The sequence below is a fragment of the Nylanderia fulva genome, unplaced genomic scaffold, assembly GCF_048542155.1.
Source record: "Nylanderia fulva isolate GAGA-0341 unplaced genomic scaffold, ASM4854215v1 Scaffold220, whole genome shotgun sequence".
In the NCBI taxonomy this organism is placed as follows: domain Eukaryota; kingdom Metazoa; phylum Arthropoda; class Insecta; order Hymenoptera; family Formicidae; genus Nylanderia; species Nylanderia fulva.
The window spans coordinates 49,302-64,932 of NW_028190286.1; the positions used below are offsets into that span (position 1 = coordinate 49,302).

The 15,631-nt window shown below is 49.1% G+C and overlaps 1 protein-coding gene across 1 annotated transcript; it reads left to right on the forward strand.

Moving 5' to 3' along the window:
- Positions 1 to 14,213: 14,213 nt before the first annotated feature.
- On the forward strand, positions 14,214 to 14,898 carry LOC146723190 (uncharacterized). The gene is made up of 2 exons (XM_085482946.1): positions 14,214 to 14,378; positions 14,425 to 14,898. Exons 1-2 carry the CDS (start codon positions 14,214 to 14,216, stop codon positions 14,896 to 14,898), a joined length of 639 nt encoding a protein of 212 aa, XP_085339072.1.
- The last annotated feature ends 733 nt before the right edge of the window (positions 14,899 to 15,631 follow it).

Here is a 15,631-nt window from a genome sequence, read left to right on the forward strand (position 1 = left end):
TTAAAAATGAGCGTTACTCAATTATTAGTACTTTTTTATATATTTTTAGGAATTCGATTTACCCCTTATAATATTTAATTTATCCTCACTACTTTTAAATAATTCTCTTTCCCTCCATATATATATTTGCAAGAATTCGATTTACCCCTTCTCCTAATATTTTAAAAATGAGCGTTACTCAATTATTAGTACTTTTTTATACGATCAGTCTCTCGTCGACTGTTCTGACTGGTGGTTCACTTATTAATACCCTCGGTTCAAAGAAGCAGCATGAATTACTACATGCTGAGACGTGATGAAACGTGCGAGAAGAAATGCGACGAGTAAGTATAGCTTTTTTTGTATTTATATTTTTATCTTTTTTATATTTTATATTTTTTATATTTTTTATTTTTTATATTTTTATATTTTTTATATTTTTTATATTTTTTATATTTTTTATTATATATTTTTTATTTTTATCAATAGCAGATAATCTTGTATCGCCAGACATTTCAGTTTATTATAGGTATGTTGATGATATTTTTGCAGTGGTACCACGCAATAAAATTGATACTATTTTGACTACGTTTAATAATTACCATCACCGTTTGCAATTTACACATGAAACAGAAATAAATAACAAGAATAACTTTCTGGATACATTCGTTTTTAGAAACAATGGCAAACTATTGACTAATTGGTACCAGAAACCCACCTTCTCCGGTAGATATTTAAACTACTATTCTAATCATCCGTTTAAATACAAAGTTAACACCATTAACAACTTAGTCGATCACGCTATTTTGTTATCAGATAAACGGTTTCATAATGAGAACTTACAAATGGTTAAAAAAATCTTGTCGAACAATTGTTTTTCTAGGACGGTCATCGAGCGTTATGTGTATATAAGAACATGTTTTTTAAGAAATTCTCATAACGTAGTTGACAAAAATAATGTATTTGATATTTCGTCTTGTATTTTAATGCCGTTTGTTAAGAACCTAAGCGAAACTAATGAGAGATCTATTAAGAAAACAGGCTTAAGTGTTATTTATACGATTCCAAAAAAAACTAGATACTGTTATTAAACGCGGAAAAGACAAATTACCTAAAGCCGATATGACCGAGATAGTTTATAAGGTTGACTGCAACGACTGTGACGCCACATACATTGAACAAACTAAAAGACACCTTAATACTCGGATTAAAGAGCATATGAATAATATAAAATACATGTCAGCAACCAGAATGTTATAAGCAAACATAGAAATGATTTTTCGCACGACTTTAAATGGACAACGTTAAATATTTTACATCGAGACACAAACACTAGGAAAAGAGAGATTGCTGAAATGTTTTTTATAAAAAAATGTAACAACACGATCAACCTACAGAAAGACACAGAGAATTTGAATCCTATTTATGATAGAATAATCAAGGCTGTTTAACTTAGTTCGCTTTTACCATCCATACTGAACGTTTTACTTGACACAGTATTTATATAGAAATGTGTAAAATGAAAAAACTTAATTATATATTGTATTAAAGATTTTGTAAGGTACGTTTTAATTTGTTATTACAATCGTGGTTTATGCTTTGCTTTCTTAAAATTGAAATTTTTGTATGTACATTTATTGGTATTGTTTTTAATTTTAGACTTGATAAGGACCTAAACTTAAGGTCGAAACGTTGTCTTTTCTTGTATATGACATCGAATTAATAATAATAATCAATTTAAGCCAGTTGGGTTGTCTCACAATTATTATTTTTTAATTATATTTTTATATTTTTTACGAGTTATAATTTTTATCTAATTTTTACAGCTGTTATAGTCCGAATGACTATAACTATATTATATTAAATATAGTTTTAATAATAAATTAGTAAGTCGGCTATTATGCAATCATTTGAGAAACGTTCTCACGCTCTCGCGAAGCGCTTATCGCGAAAAGACGCAAACGCAATGAAATATAAGCGTTACATCGAAAACCGCGGATCGCAAGCGAAGAATCAACCTGCTTCGCTTGCACCTAGATAAAAGCGTGTGAATAAAAATTAGTCAATGAAAGAGCTTTTCTACATCTTCCCCCGAAAAATGTAGAAAAGGGCAGGAGACCACCGCGAACGGAGAGCGAGGCGATGAAGTCAGTGGCTAACAAAATTCCGAAAAGTCAAGTCGCTAATTAGAACCTAACTACGAGTCGAAGACAAGCCGCAGAATACAAACTATCACCTGTAATTTAACTGCCGAGTGCGGGCATACTTAACTAACCACCCAGGTGGGATTAGACATAATTAAACCAACTCGAGAAATAAGTGAAATAAAAGATTTATTCAATTAAACCAGTAAAGTTTGACAAAGTGGAGACGCCCGCCAATCTTAGGATCCTCATCCTTCAGTCGACTGAAACTCCAAAATTTTCCGTGCCTTCCCGGAGGCACAACAATTTGGTGGCAGCGGTGAGATCTCAGCCGCAGGGCCGACGTCGTCTCCAAAATTTTTACAGCGGCGAAAACCTGTAAAAACATAAAATTATAACAAGTGTTAGACGGGCAAGTCAGTAACCCTGACAGAAACCAGCAGAAGCTATGACTAGGAGAGAGCGAGAGAGCGGACAACATAAACAGTGCAACGAGTGATAAGCAGCAGAGAATCGAAAAGGATCGCCGACGTTCAAGGACAACGCCGACCTACGACAACCTCACGGGCAGCGCATCATCACGAGCGACGACCCGCCGTATCTAGCACCAACACGGAGCAGCCGTTATCAGCCCACGAGCGATCGAGTTGCAGCAGCTGCAGCCGACCCGTATAGAGCGTAACGATGTGAGCCGTAATACTGTAAGTCCGAATTTATTTGATTGTGTGAATGTCGGAAGGTGACGAAACACCCCGACAAGCGATTAAAAACCAATCGTGGTTGCATAGTACACCTGTACGGTTAACGACGCGAGTATTGCCTTTAACTGCGCAAAATCTCGAAAGCGTTTGTAGAAATTTAGACAGCGACTTGTCAAACGAAAATAATACCGAGTTACCTCCGAACGTAATAAACGACCGAGAATTTCCGTTTACTAGTTTTGACGCAAGTATATTCGCGAATAATCCGAGCGACTCCGTTCAAGTAACTCAAACGAACCGCGTTGATTGCGACCGTATATCAGCCGAACTCCGAGTAGAGTATCTTTGCAAAGAGAATTTTCATTAACGTCATACGACAGCGAAATATTCGATCCCGAAGAAATTTATAACGAAATAAATATGGCAGAAAATACAAACGCGGACGCGATTATTCCGCCAGCCGCGATAGATGCCGAAATGAGCATACTCCGACAAACCCTTGTACAAATGGGACAGAATTTAGACGTCACGTCACAACAACCCTCCGTCGTAGCGCCCGGAGAAACTTCACAAATGCTTAATATAATACAAGCTATACATGCAGAACTACATACACTAAACACACGTATGGATAGGATAGAAGCCGCACAAACATACACACACACAGACAAACGACAGGAGTCCGATTACAAGCCTCGTATGACTTACGGACGGACTGAGCGCGACGTACGAAATCGACGGAGAACTGCACGACAATATATGTCTCTAAAAGAAGCGCGAATGATGATACCCGAATTCGACGGTACATCGCGACACCGCCTTCAGGAATTTCTGAACGCATGCACATATACAATGCAAAACATACACCCCGGAGACGAAGAATCTCTGATACAAGGCATACTATTTACTAAATTAAAGGGTAAAGCCATGCAAGATTTCGAAACGCGAGACATACAAACGTTTGAAAAATTAAAACGACAACTAGAGACTGCATACCAAAGCAAGCAAAGTACTGCCCACTTACAATTAGAATTCAATTCACTAAAGCAGAAATATAATGAGTCAGCACAAAGTTTCGGGCAACGCGTCGACCAGCTCGCTATGAATTTATACGATTCAATGATAGAGGAAGGAAACCAGGCAAGCTCAGAGAAACGCACTATCTTACAAACAATCCAAACACAAGCGTTATTAAATTTTCAATTAGGGCTACAAAGCGACTTAAGAGTACTCGTACGCTCACAACGATATACGACGCTTCAAGAAGCGATAGCCGGCGCAAGCGCGGAAAAGAGATTTATCGGACCTAGCAACGGACAATGTTATAGATGTGGAAAACCCGGACATTACGGACGAGACTGTCGTAGCAAGGTCAACGTTCTGCCGAAACCGGAAAAATCCTCACGCGTATCCACCATTTTGCAATTATTGCAAAAAGCGTGGACATAACCGCGAAGAATGTTGGGAATTAAACGGGCGACCAAAAAATAAGACGCTCCCACGAAACAAACCAGAGGATCGAAAAAACCCGCAAAGTATTAATAAAATAGATAATCAAAGAATCCGGCAGGAGAGAAATTCCGAGTCTGAACGTAGCAGCGATGAAGACGGAGAGCGTGGAGATAAGATTAAGAAGACTCGCGCGCTCGAATATCAGGTGACACACGTGCGCCGAACGCCGAGAAAGAGAGCGAGTTTAAATATAATTACTCTGCTCATGCAAGAGGCAAAACGCGGAAAAGTAAATATGCTTTACGATTTAGGAGCTACGATTTCATTGATAAAAGTGAAACACTTGAAGGGCGAGACCGAAATTTACAATGATAAAATAACCCTCGTTGGAATAACCGGTCATAAAGCAAAGACAATCGGGAAAATGTACGCGATAATTGAGTTAAACGAAAACAAGATAAAACACGCGATTTACGTCGTGAAAGATGATCCCGATGAAATACGACGAGATTATGGGAATCGATTTTCTCCAGAAGCAGCAAGTCACGTGCGATTACAAAAAACGCGAATTACAAATCGGAAACGCCGTCCTGAAATTGCAACCGTATAACAAAATTATCTTAAACCCGCGTAGTGAAACAATTATACACGCGATAACAAATCATAATAAGACAGGGATTATTCGAGCCAAAGAAGCCGCCCCAGGAATATATATCGGACGATGTTTGGTAGAACCAAAGAATTACCAATGTCAGTGTAAAACCATCAATGTAATTAATACAACTGATAAGCCGGTCGAGATCCACACACTCCTCATAACCGTAGAAGACGTTTGCGAATATAACGCGCACGAGTTATACACAATACATACAGACGAGACTCCGAATCTATTAATGCGTGACAAACGAATTTGACAATTATTACGCACAAAACATTTAAATGAGAAAGAAAGGAAAGCAATACATAAAATATGCGAAGAATATAGCGTCGTGTTTTATATAAGCAGAGAACTACTGTCATGCACAGCAACACTAAAACACGAAGTAAGCACGCGCGCCGATACCTCACCCGTCAATGTGAGACCGTATTGCCTTCCCGAGAAACACAAATCAGAAGTGAACAAGCAAGTACAGGAAATGCTAAAAGACGGAATTATTAGTACAAGCATTAGCCAGTGGAATGCACCGTTATTAGTAGTGCCAAAAAAGGCTGACGCAACAGGCAAACCGCGATTAAGAGTAGTAGTCGATTTCCGGAAGTTAAATGAATTAACTATAGGCGATTCATTTCCACTGCCAAATATTACCGATATTTTGGATCAGCTGGGAAACGCGAAGTATTTTACGACGCTCGACCTCGCATCTGAGTATCACCAGATACCGATGGCCGAGCGCGACAAAAATAAAACAGCCTTCTCGACTCTCTACGGACACTACGAGTTTAATAGAATGCCGTTTGGACTTAAAAACGCGCCTGCGACTTTCCAACGACTTATGAACTCAGTGCTAACCGGGATACAAGAGCTCCGATGTCTCGTTTATCTCGACGACATTGTTATATACGGATCCAGTTTAGAGGATCACAACAGAAGACTCGCGGAAGTATTACAACGCCTACGAAAACACAGTCTTAAACTACAGCTTGACAAATGCGAATTTTTACGAAAAGAGGTAATATACCTTGGACATATTATTTCCGAAAACAGTATACTGCCAGATCCGTTGAAATTAGAGGCGGTAAAAAATTTTCCGACACCGCGGAAAGTAAAAGACGTACAATCGTTTATCGGACTAGCGGGTTATTACCGAAAAATAGAAAATTTTTCGCGAATCGCAAAACCGTTAACAAAATTAACGAAGAAAACGGAAATGTTCAAATGGAAAAATGAACAACAAATCGCGTTTGAAAAATTAAAAGAAAAATTAACGACAGCGCCAGTGCTAAAGTATCCGGATTTCAATGAAGAATTCAACGTGACTACCGATGCCTTGGACTATGCAATCGGAGCCGTACTATCACAAGGAACGGTAGGCAAGGATAGACCTTTACAAAGAGCAGGAATTAACTCCAATCTCGTTACAGCGGGTCGACTCAGACACGAGTCTCTCAAGCGGCCAATGGGTAGCATGCAGAAGCTTGAGGAAAAGAAAGGCCACTAAGAAGCCTTCACCGAAAAGAAAGGCCAAAAGGTCGAGGTCGAGAAACAATTCGGCATCAGCACCGGAGGATAGCAATCTGAGTAATACCCTCACCGACCCTTACGATAGTCTGGAAGAGGGAAAGAGGGATAACTCCATGTTTAGAAGCCATACGAAGTTGCTGGATGCAGTGATAACGCACAAAATTGAGGACAACAACCAGCAACAACAACAGGACGATCTGCAGGAGCAAATATTGCAAATCTCGCAGAGCGCACAAATGCAGCAAATCCTGTTAAAAGGAAATAAGGAAGCGCTACCCTCAACCAGCAGTATTCCCGGTGTCCCTGACACGACCGAAAAACGGGGAAGAGGACGCACGCTAACCACGGGAGAGTCTGCTAAACGATTAGCAAGAAAGGCAAAAGAAGAGGAGGAAAGGGAGAGACAACGCGAGGAAAACATCCTAAATTCCCGTGTTATACCGCCCCAAACAAAATCCTACAAAGGATACTTAGAAAGGGTGCAAACAAAGACGGAGGAATATGAACAGGCCCCCATAGGAGACCTAGAAGCCATGGTCGCAGAGAAATCTATGGGCATTTACAAGGTGACAGTGGGCTCTGGGAATCTAAAGGGCACGCTGATGAGGCAAGCGAAGGAGTCAGCAGCGGACTTGTGCGCGGCAGCAACGGTTCTTGCGCTTAGAGCGCAAAATCCGATAGCCGAGCCAATAGATAGTCAGCTGCGGGAACTTAGGCAACAAGTAAGAGCCTTGAGGGTGGAGAATGAGCATCTCAGAAAAACTGTACAACAGTTAAGGATGCCCAAGAAACAGACCACAGCTTTATGGAGCAACACAAGCCAGGAGGAGGACACGGAGAATAACACAAGATCACTTCGGAGAAATCAATGGACGATCAGGACGGAAAAATGGATTGCCGAGAACCCACTTCCGCTCGAGGGTGGGGAAGTCTCAGGGGTCATATATGAAAAGGACGCCGGTCCATGTGCCTCCCCACCTCCACGCGGTGAGAGCTGGAAACGTCGAGGTACCCCCTCGGCGGCTAACGGGGCAATGGTTTCGGGCAGAGTGTGTGTACCGACATACATCTCTGGGCATTGGCGGGGTTTTTTAGCTCCTCCCTCGAGTGCTACGGTCACGCTCGAACGCCGGGCGAACGCTTAGGCTTGTAGAGCGAGGACAATTGTCCTTAAGCCGTGGCCGGGGGAGCTGGGGACTCTAAAGGTGCCTCGCGGCGCACTAGGCGCGAATCCGAGAGAGCTTTTCCCTTCGGATTAGCCGTCCATAGGAGGAGGGACCCATAGCTTGGCTCAAGTCCCAAATCTTATGGAGTAACGGCACGGGTGCTTCACTTGTGAAGCACTCACGGGGGGCGGTGGCTTGGGGGGAGACGGCTTAGCACCGGCGAGCCTCCTGGGAACAACCGTCTCCTCGCTAGTAGATTGCATCTCCAGGATGGGAGATAATCGGGTAGGTGCAGCTCCACCGTGGGACTCGGCTAGCAGTGATGTACCGGCGGGCTCGAGCCGTGCCGGGGTGATCTGCTGGCCTTGTCCTTTGGATCGCCTGGAGTTTGCTCGCGTGACCGTCTTCTCTCTCACCTGAAAGGGTGCGGAAGGAGGTGGTCGTGAGGATTGTGCTTAATCCTCCGAAAATTCGTAAGCACACTTACTTCGAGTCATTTACTTCGAGACACGGATGCCCACCGGGGCGCGGTGATGTCAAGTGACGGGACATGCTCCTAGAGGCTGACATCGCCAGCAACAGGGGTCCGCCTTCCCCCTCGTATAAAAACGCGGAGGCGGGGACACGGGTAGGGATGATGATGGTTGCTCGAGCTTATCTCGAGTGATCAGACATCATACAAACAGGGGTTTATTTTCTCCCTTGTATAAAAACGCGGAGGTAGCCGGGACGGAAGTGTTTCTGTTTGCAAACACTACCGGAGCTGCGATCAGCCGACAGCACGGGGGTCCGCCTCCCCCTGAAAAACCGGAGAGCGACTAGGGACTTAGATCGCGTGCCTCTACCGGGAGGCTCGGGTAGAATCCCCCGGTGCTTTGGCAACAGGGAAGAAGAGGGTTGTGCTTTACCCTTCGGAAATACGGAAGTACATTACTTCGAGTCACGGATGCCCGTCGGGGCGCGGTGATGTCAAGTGACGGGACATGCTCCCAGAGGCTCACATCGCCAGCAACAGGGGTCCGCCTTCCCCCTCGTATAAAAACGCGGAGGCGGGGACACGGGTAGGGATGATGATAATTGTTCGAGCTTACCTCGAGTGATCAGACATCATACAAACAGGAGTCTGCCTTCCCCCTCGTATAAAAACGCGGAGGCAGCCGGGCTGGGAGTTTCAGCATGGTAAACATTTCCAGGGCTACAGAACGGGGGTCCGCCTCCCCCTGAAAAATCGGAGAGCGGCTAGGGACGTAGATCGCGACCCTCCACCGGGAGGTCCGGGTAGATTCCCCTGGTGCTCAGGCAACAGGGGTAAAAGGGCTGTGCTTCGCCCTTCGGAAAAAACGGAGGCACACTGGGGTACATCGAGTCACGGATGCCCAACGGGGCGCGGGGATGTCAAGTGGAGGGACAAAGTCCTGGAGGCTGACATCGCCAGCAACAGGGGTCCGCCTTCCCCCTCGTATAAAAACTCGGAGGCGGGGACACGGGTAGGGATGATGATGGCTCTTCGAGCTTGCTCGAAGGGTCAGACATCATACAAACAGGGGTCCGCCTTTCCCCTCGTATAAAAACGCGAAGGCGGCCGGGGCCAAGATGTATTCAGCATGGAAACATCTTGGTACTAAGTGGCATGGTCTGAACAGTGGCGAGCACGTACTCCTGCGGAACTGATCTCACGTGGGCCGGGGTAGTGAAGGCACCATTACCCCAAAGGCGTACGTGTTGATCTGCACCTTCCTTTCTGCTGGGAAAGTTGTACCCTTAGGAAAAGGACTGTGCCCTCAAGGAGGTGGAGCCTCGTAACGAAGCTCTTTTTGTCCGAGGGTTCTACGGGAGTGGCGACTTTCCGCCAATACAGACGTCTGCCTAGTGGAGATCGTTCACTCCACTATAAACACTCGGTGAACGACACGCGAGGGTAAAGAGGGGAGATCTGGAAAAGGGTCCAGATATCCCTTTAAAGGGAAGAGAACCCTAGCAGAGGGAGACCTAAAGGGGGGCATTCGAGTCTTACTCGTCTTATTCCCTTCGTGGGTCGCGGCCTTGCCGTGGCAAAGGGGCTCACCCTTTGCAAGAGGATAGTCTTGCAAGGGGTGCCAACAGCGACCCGTACCTCTCGAGGTACACTGCCCCCGGTCCGGGGGGCACGCCCTCCGTCTCTGGGGGCTCTCCTTCGGGGGGTGGAAGATTTCCATTTTCTGGGGAGACGGGGCCCACCTCCCCGTTAGAGCTTCAGCTCGTATGTGGTAAGGGATGGCGACCCGAAATTCAAACGCCCGGTGGCATGACACCGTTAGGAGAAGGGAATGCACGGCGCTTCGGCGCTTCCCTTCCCACCATGCTCTGTGGCCCGGCACGCCTGCCGGGTAGGCGGCTTTTGCCGTCCGGGGTTTTTCCCTCTCCTCCGTCCTGGGGGGAGGGGCTCGTTTAGGGGTTCCCTTTGGGGGGTGGAAGGTGGGCGTCGGCGGCAGGGGCCACATTAGAGGGTGCCGCGCGCGACTACCCGAGAGGCTCTGCCCGGAGGGGGTCGCGCCGGCGGAGGGACCGACATGGTCACCCGAGGGGCTTTGCCCGGAGGGTTGTCCCAAGGGGCTCTGCCCGGAGGGGGCCATGTTGATCGGTCCTCGGGGCCCGTTCGTGGAACGGCCTCCGAGGACAGGGAGGTGCCTCAGGGTGCTGGTTGGGGGTCTCCAGGCTGTGTAGCCTGGGTCCCCGTCCCAGCGTCCCTGGGGTAGGCCGCACCCAGGCCGCTCGGACGTCTCCGAGGCAGGGCTGGGTCGGTGCAGACGGCCACGCGTGGTCACCCGAGGGGCGTGGCCCGGAGGGTTTTCCCAGGGGGCACTGCCCAGAGGGGACCACGCGGGTCGGCCGTCGAGGCCGCTCGGACATATTCCGAGGCAGGGCTCGACGGCGAGAGGGAAGTCGCAGGGTGCTGGTTGGAGAGCGTGCTCTCGTCCCAGCGTCCCTGCGACTTGCCATCCTCGGGTCGCTCGGACGTTTCCGAATCCGGGCCGAGGATGGCGGAGAAGGCGCGCCGCGGTTACCCAAGGGGCATAGCCCGGAGGGGTTACCCAAGGGGCATAGCCCGGAGGGTGCCGCGGCCGCCTGCCGCCGGGGCCGCTTGGACGTTTCCGAGGCGGGGCCCGGCGGCGAGAGTAGATATCTCCGGTCGGTCGGGACCGTTTCCTCTTCCGAACCGACCGACCGGAGAGGCGCTTGCCTCTCGAAAGCCTTCGACGAGGGGCGCCCACATATGCTGGTCGCCATGGCGTGTAGGGCAGGGCCGGGGAGCGGCGACCCTGTCCAAAGCGTCCGTGGGGCCCCCCAGGTGGCGCCGCCCGCTGCGGTACCCGCATTGTCGGAGGTGCGGGACCCCTGAAAGCCCGTGTGGGCGTCAAATCCCACACGGGTGTGTAAGGGGCTCGGAATCTGGCCGGGGTGCGGTATCCCCCCGGCCTAAGACATATGTCCCCTCCCCGGGGGAACTTGGGGCGTGGCCTTGGGGTGTGGCCGGTCATGTTTCGGGGCACCCCTTGGCCGGTGGGGGTATACCCTGGGGGACGGAGCCGCAGCGGGAGAGTGGGATAATTGAAATGGAGAATCTGAATTTAAACACCACAAATACAAACCAAGAAAATGAACGTGAGAAAGCTCTCTCTCACAGGAAGGGGCAGGTCACGATGGCACAAGTTGCCGCGGCCTTGCAAGAGACCTCGCCATTACAGAGCTCTCTCGGAATCTCGAGAGAACTCACAATAAGGCTGGAAAGGGTTGACTCACAAACGAGTATAACATCCTCGGAGGGCTCATTCATTGCAAAAAGAACAAGGGGAAGAGCTGGAGCCTCATCTTTATCAGGAGCCGATAGATCGAGGAGCCCCTCGAGATCAAGGTGGGCAGGAAAGATAGGGTCCCTCTCTGAATACAGCAGTTTTGATCCAGAACTGGAACTGGATCAGAGCAGCGTCAATACAGAAAGGGCGGAACTACCCTCCTTCCGCAAAATCAATCGAAGGATTGATAGAGAAATAAAAAAGCGAGGAGGGATACCACAACCACACCATCTGGAGGAACCACAAGAAGACGGAGACCAAGCTGAAGAGAGCATAATCCCCACCTTAAAAGAAAAGAGGGGAAGAGGCCGACCAGTCACCACAGGACAATACGAGATCCTGAAAGAAAAGAAAAGCAAGGAGGAAGAAGAGAGGAAAATCCAGAAAGAAAAGGGCATTTTGGATCCTCTCATCAAACCTGCGCAAACCAAATCGTACAAGGAGTTCCTTGAGAGAATCAAGGAAAAAGAGGAAGAGTACAGATATGCGCCGGTACTAGACCTGGAAGCAATGATCTCCGAAAAAAGTACGGACATATACAAGATGGCCGTACAATCGGGGAACGTAAAGGGTACGCTTGTAAAGCTGGCGAAGGATGCTGCGGCCGACATGTGTGCGGCTGCAATGATCTTGGCGCTAAAAGCACAAAACCCGCCGGAAATGCAAGTGGTGGAACAAATAAACGAACTGAAACACCAAATGCATCTCCTGAGGATGGAGAACGCGCAACTGCGCAGAATGGTTGAACAAACTAAACAACAGAAAAGGAAGCCCCTTGATACCGAAGCCCACCAAAAACCGCTCTGGGAGAAACAAGATCTCTCCCTATTCCAAGAACGAGGAAAAAGGACAGAGGAATGGGTTAGGGAAAACTCGCCTCCACCGGAAGACGGGGGAATCTCAGCGATCGGGATAGACCCGATCACGGAAACTCCACTTCCGTCAACAAGTGGGGAGCCCTCCAAAACCCGGGGGGGAGGAACTATTGGAAGGACACCTCTATCCAAGGATAGGGTCCCCCCAAAAGTTCCCGAGATGAAGAAAATGGAAGTGGACAATTGGAAATCGGAGATCTTCCAAGAAAAGGATTTCCCCCCACTTGGAGAGGGAAAGAAAGGAAGAGGAAAGAAGGAGAAACAAGCCCCGATCCCTCAAACAAGAGGAAAATTGATCGAAATCACCGAACAACCCTCCCAAGAGAGGAACGAGGAGAGGCAAAAACAGGATGCATTAATTGCCATGATGGAGGGCATATGCGAACGCATAATGGACCAAAGGCTGGGCAACCCGATTCCCAGCTATAGCCAAAAAAAAAAAAAAAAAGGAGGCTGAGAGAGCGCAAAAGAGTGCGCCAAAAAAGCAAAAGGGAGTTGCACACCAAAAAGGGAAGGCAGAACCAGTCCCAGCAACAACGCTAAACCCACCGGCAAGACCCGCCCTGCCCAGGGTAAAGAAAATAGAGAGGGTCTCCGTAAAAAATTCTCCCCCAAACGTCAAAAACAATAGGGGAGAATGGAGAGCAGAGAAATAAGGGAGGTAAGCCCCAATTGAGGGAATCGGCCCCACCACAACCACAACAACATCAACAGCAGCAGCAGCAGCAGTGGTCAACGGTGGTATCGAGAAGGACGGCACAAAAGGCGAAAGGGACCAAACAACCCCCAGTATCAAAGGCCGGGGCTCCCAGCCCTGCTACAGCCCAAAACGGAAAGCAACGGCCTGGACCCCCCAAGAAACGGAGGGAACCAAACACAGCGGCGATAACCATCACCTGCCCCCCGGGGAAATACGAAGAGATGATGACAGAGGCCCGACAAAAAATAGGTTTGGAAAGCCTAAAAGAAATAGGCATTAAGGAGGGGGTTAAGATCCGGAGAGCAATCACCGGAGCCCTGATATATGAGGTCCCCGGCAAGAACAGCAGCGAGCTAGCAGATAAGCTAGCTCTAAAGCTGAAACAAGCCCTTGTCGGTAAGGAGGGGGTGAGAATCCAGCGTCCAACAAAGACGGCATAGCTTAGGGTAAGGGGGCTGGACGAGTCGGTCACCCCCTCGGAGGTCAGAGAAGCCATCGCAAAAGGTGGCAACTGTGAGGAGGAAGAAGTTAGCGTGGGCAAAATAAAAATAACGCCCAACGGCATTAAGATGACCTGGGTCAGATGCCCAATCAAGGCCGCAAACATAGTGGCCAAAAAGGCCAAGATACAGGTAGGATGGGCACAGGCAAGGGTGGAAATCCTTGAAGACCGCCCCCTCCAGTGTTATAAATGCCTGGAGGGTGGCCACGTCAGAGCGCGATGCCCAAACAAGGCGGACCGCAGTGGTAAATGTTACCGCTGCGGTCAGGAAGGCCATGAGGCCAAGACGTGCGAAGCCCCGGTACACTGCGCGATTTGCGGGGACAAGAACCTCCCCGCCAATCATAGGACGGGGGGAAAAGCCTGCAAACCGGTGCAGAAAGGAAGAAGGGGCATCCCACTAGTAAAGGCGGTGGGAGCCCCGAAAGAATCCGGGGCAACGCGAATGGAGGTGGAGCCTCTGGAAAACGTCTCTCCCACGCAAACCACCCAGGAGAGGCCCAAGGAACAGAGGCCCCCCAGAGCAAAGGGAGGCAGGAGAATAGCTGAGGAAGGAGAAACCCCCCCAGCAATCAAGGCGCTGGCAAGAGACAGCGCCTCAAGGAAGAGCTGGGGGAGGGAAACGCTGACGCTATGGAAATAGCGTCGGAAGGAGGAACCAGAACGAAGATGGTTGAGGATGGCCGATAGAATACTCCAAGCCAACCTCAACCATGCGAGGAACGCCCAGGATCTCTTCGTCCATACTATGGCGGAGAGATCCTGCGGCTTAGGTATTATGGCGGAGCCGTACAAAGTACCCGATAAAAACTGGGTTAAAAGCACCGACGGCTCCGCTGCAATAGTAAGGAGGAATACGCCCGACTCCCCCCCCCCTAAATTTCATAAAGGCGGGCGAGGGATACGTGGCGGCTTCCTGGGGGCCCATCATCGTTATAGGGGTGTACCTCCCGCCGAGATTAAAAAATAACGAATTCGGCGAGAGGTTAAAGACCCTGAAGAGGGAGATCGCCTATCATCACCCCAAGCCGATAGTGGTCGCGGAAGACTTCAATGCTAAATCAACGGCATGGGGTTCCCCGCGGACCGACTGGCGGGGTGATGAAGTTGAAGAGTGGGCGGCGCAATGCGACCTGACGCTCCTCAATTTGGGGAGCGAAAAGACATGTGTGCGCCGACAGGGCGGGTCAATTGTGGATCTCACATGGATGACCCGCCCTGCGGCAAGGATGGTCAAGAAGTGGAGGGTGGCGACGGAGATCGAAACTCTATCTGACCACAGATACATAGAGATCTCCGTCGCCATCACCACAAGGGAGGTCGCAGAGCGTCGCCTACAAAAAGAGGCGGTCTCCAAAAGATGACCTCTCAGGAAGTTGGACACGGATATGTTTATGGCGGCAATTAATGCCGCCATGATAGGAAAGGAAGAGGGGACTGGGGACCTAGAAGAGCATAGGGCATGGCTAACAAGCGTCGTAACCCAAGCATGCGACGTAGCCATGCCCAAGGTCAAAACCCGGTCCCCGAAGCATGCGTACTGGTGGTCGGAGGACATCGCCGAGCTGAGGCGGTCCACCGACCACGCAAGGAGGGAAATAAAAAGGAGGAAGAAGCACGCGCTACTGGACGCAGAAGGATTGGAGGACGCGTGGGACGCCTATAAACATAGAAAAGACGACCTACGCGCCTCCATCCAACAGGCGAAGGCGAGGGCCTGGGAGGAACTAATCTCCTCCCTAGACGATGACCCGTGGGGCCGTCCCTATAAAATAGTTCTCAACAAATTGAGAGGAGGGACGGCACCACTAACGGAGTCGTTGGACCCCCATCTCGTAAAAAATATCATAGAGGTCCTGTTCCCCCGGGCGTCGGGCACACAAAACCCGATACAGGCGGGGGAGCAGGACTGGGATGAGACAGAAATGGGGGTCACGGGAGGAGAAATCCGGGATGCCGTCAAGAGGATCAAGAAGGGGAAAGCCCCTGGACTTGACGGCATCCACGGAAGAATCTGGGCCCTCGCCTCCAAGGAGTTGGTCGAGCCCATGAGGCGCCTGTACAACGGGTGCCTCAAGGAGGGCTCCTTCCCCCGCG

Excerpts from the sequence above, each read along its gene's own strand:
- LOC146723190 (XM_085482946.1), top strand. The coding sequence starts at position 14,214 with ATGGCCGATAGAATACTCCAAGCCAACCTCAACCATGCGAGGAACGCC. Across the intron at positions 14,379-14,424 it reads CCGACGGCTCCGCTGCAATA|GCGGGCGAGGGATACGTGGC; the intron begins GTAAGGAGGAAT and ends AATTTCATAAAG.